The 2,219-nt window shown below is 32.0% G+C and overlaps 1 protein-coding gene across 1 annotated transcript in view; it reads left to right on the forward strand.

Moving 5' to 3' along the window:
- Positions 1 to 297: 297 nt before the first annotated feature.
- The window catches only part of LOC143041298 (glutamate receptor ionotropic, delta-2-like), a 26,855-nt gene continuing 24,933 nt past the window's right edge, over positions 298 to 2,219 (forward strand). Inside the window, exon 1 of the mRNA XM_076213123.1 lies at positions 298 to 471. Within this exon, the coding sequence (XP_076069238.1) occupies positions 298 to 471 (174 nt within the window). The remainder of the gene's footprint in view (positions 472 to 2,219) is intronic.

The raw sequence follows: 2,219 nt of genomic DNA on the forward strand, positions 1-2,219 counted from the left end.
TTGAACAGAGTATGCAAATAAAACTATACATATATAAATTTAACAATACAACAGTCATCCTCATATATGATACAATATTTGAAACATACTGTATTATTTACAATAGACATATATAATGTTTTGATAAAGATTAACAATTTTATATACAGTTATGATATGTACACTTAGGGGAAACTTTAGCAGTGGCAGCGTGTTGCCACACCATCACCATCACCATCACCATCACCATCACCATCACCATCACCATCACCCTTCTTCATGTAATCAGCAAGAGAAATAGCAACATTCTCTTCAGGTATGGAGGGGACTCTCCGCTCACTGAGCAGCCTTGGCGCGGACACACTGGTCTACCACTGCCAGACTCTTCTGGAGAACCTGCCAACTGTTCTTCGCGCCCACGACCTCCCACAGCCAACAAGACACTTCCTCCTCCAGTGCAGCCCGGAAGTCGTCTTGAGGATCTTCGAGCTCGTATGTCTTATTCTTAGGTTCACATGCACTGTTGAGGGTAAACGAAGATAAATAAAATCGCCTGAAAGAATTGGTGCCCTCTTTTTTTTTATCTATTTATTTTTTCTTGTAAGAATTGCCATCAACGGATTTTTCTACCTATTTCCTTTACTTACATTTTGCACTTTGTTGTTTTTTAATGTGGAGATAAAAATTGATGCACAAAATGGAATAAAATGTGATAAACGAGATAATAGACAAATGCACGAGAGAACAAATAGACATCTGACTAAAAATGTAGCTAACTAAATAAATATGTCAAGGAACAGAAATGTAAATAAACAAATAAACCATATATATATATATATATATATATATATATATATATATATATATATATATATGTATATATATATATATATATGTATATATATTTATATATATATATATATTTATATATATACATATATACACATATATATGCATATATACATATATATATATATATATATATATATTATAATAAAGTAGTAGCCTCTGTCTGATTGTTTATTTGTTTCTTTGTTTGTACACGAACTTCTCCTAGGGTTTTAGAGATAGACCCCCATAACCATATATATTCTGATACCCTATCACTCCAGGTACTTGTATAATTATATTTCATTTCGAATATTTTGGTTAGGGTTAAGGGTTAAAGTTAGGAGGTTTATGTCGCGTAGTATTTTTTGTGACTTAAGAATTAATATGATTAAACAAACCATTATATGTATCCATAGATATTATTTATATTTGTGAAATTAATGTTGCCACAAACCATGATAGCTTTTGTGAGAAGACAGCATGTTTATGGAAAATTATTGTATAATTTTACCAAATGTTGAAATATTGGTTATTTTTATTTAATTTTTGTGCGGGCGGAAATAGTTCATCCACAAACTCCTACGTTTTTGCAGATAAACCCCTACAACCATATACATTCTGAAGATAAATAAACTAGATACATTTCTTCACCTTTCAGCTGTAGACATTTATTGTCAATCCACGCACACATGCACATACACACGCACACAAAAGAAAGTGTACACATGATATTTGTGTTTGTGTATGCATGTTTTTTCAAACTAGGGTTTCCCAACTTTGGGAGGGGGGCGCACACCTAGAAGGGGGGAGTATTTAAAGCTATATTTAATAAAAAATCATTTTGGTTAGTGTTAAGGGTTAAAGTTAGGTGGTTTATGGTGAGGGAATATGCCACTACTGTAGTCCCCCATTAAGTTATTATTTTTTGTAACATAAGAAACAACATAATTAAACAAATTATTGTATGTGTTCATAAATATCATTTATATTTGTGAAATTAATGTTGCCACAAACCATGATACCTTTTGTAAGAAAAAATCATGCAAATATAAAACGATTTTATAATTTTACCAAATGTTGAAGTATTGCTTATTTTCATTTAATTCTAGTTCGGCAGAAATCTAATATTTACAAACTCTTCCTAGGTTTTTCCAAATAAACCCCTATAACCATATATATTCTGAAGATAAATAAGGTAGATACATTTCTTCACCTTTTAGCTGTAGGCATTTATTGTCAATCCACACACACTCACACACGCACGCAAAAGAATGTGCACATGATATTTGTGTTTGTGTATGCATGTATTTTCAAACTAGAGTTTCACAACCTTCGGGTACGGGAGCGCACATATGGGAGGGGGAGTGTTTAAAGCTATATTTCATTTAGAAAATATTTTGGTTAGGGTT

This window comes from Oratosquilla oratoria, chromosome 30 (genome assembly GCF_046742065.1).
Source record: "Oratosquilla oratoria isolate Oo_2021 chromosome 30, ASM4674206v1, whole genome shotgun sequence".
NCBI lineage: Eukaryota > Metazoa > Arthropoda > Malacostraca > Stomatopoda > Squillidae > Oratosquilla > Oratosquilla oratoria.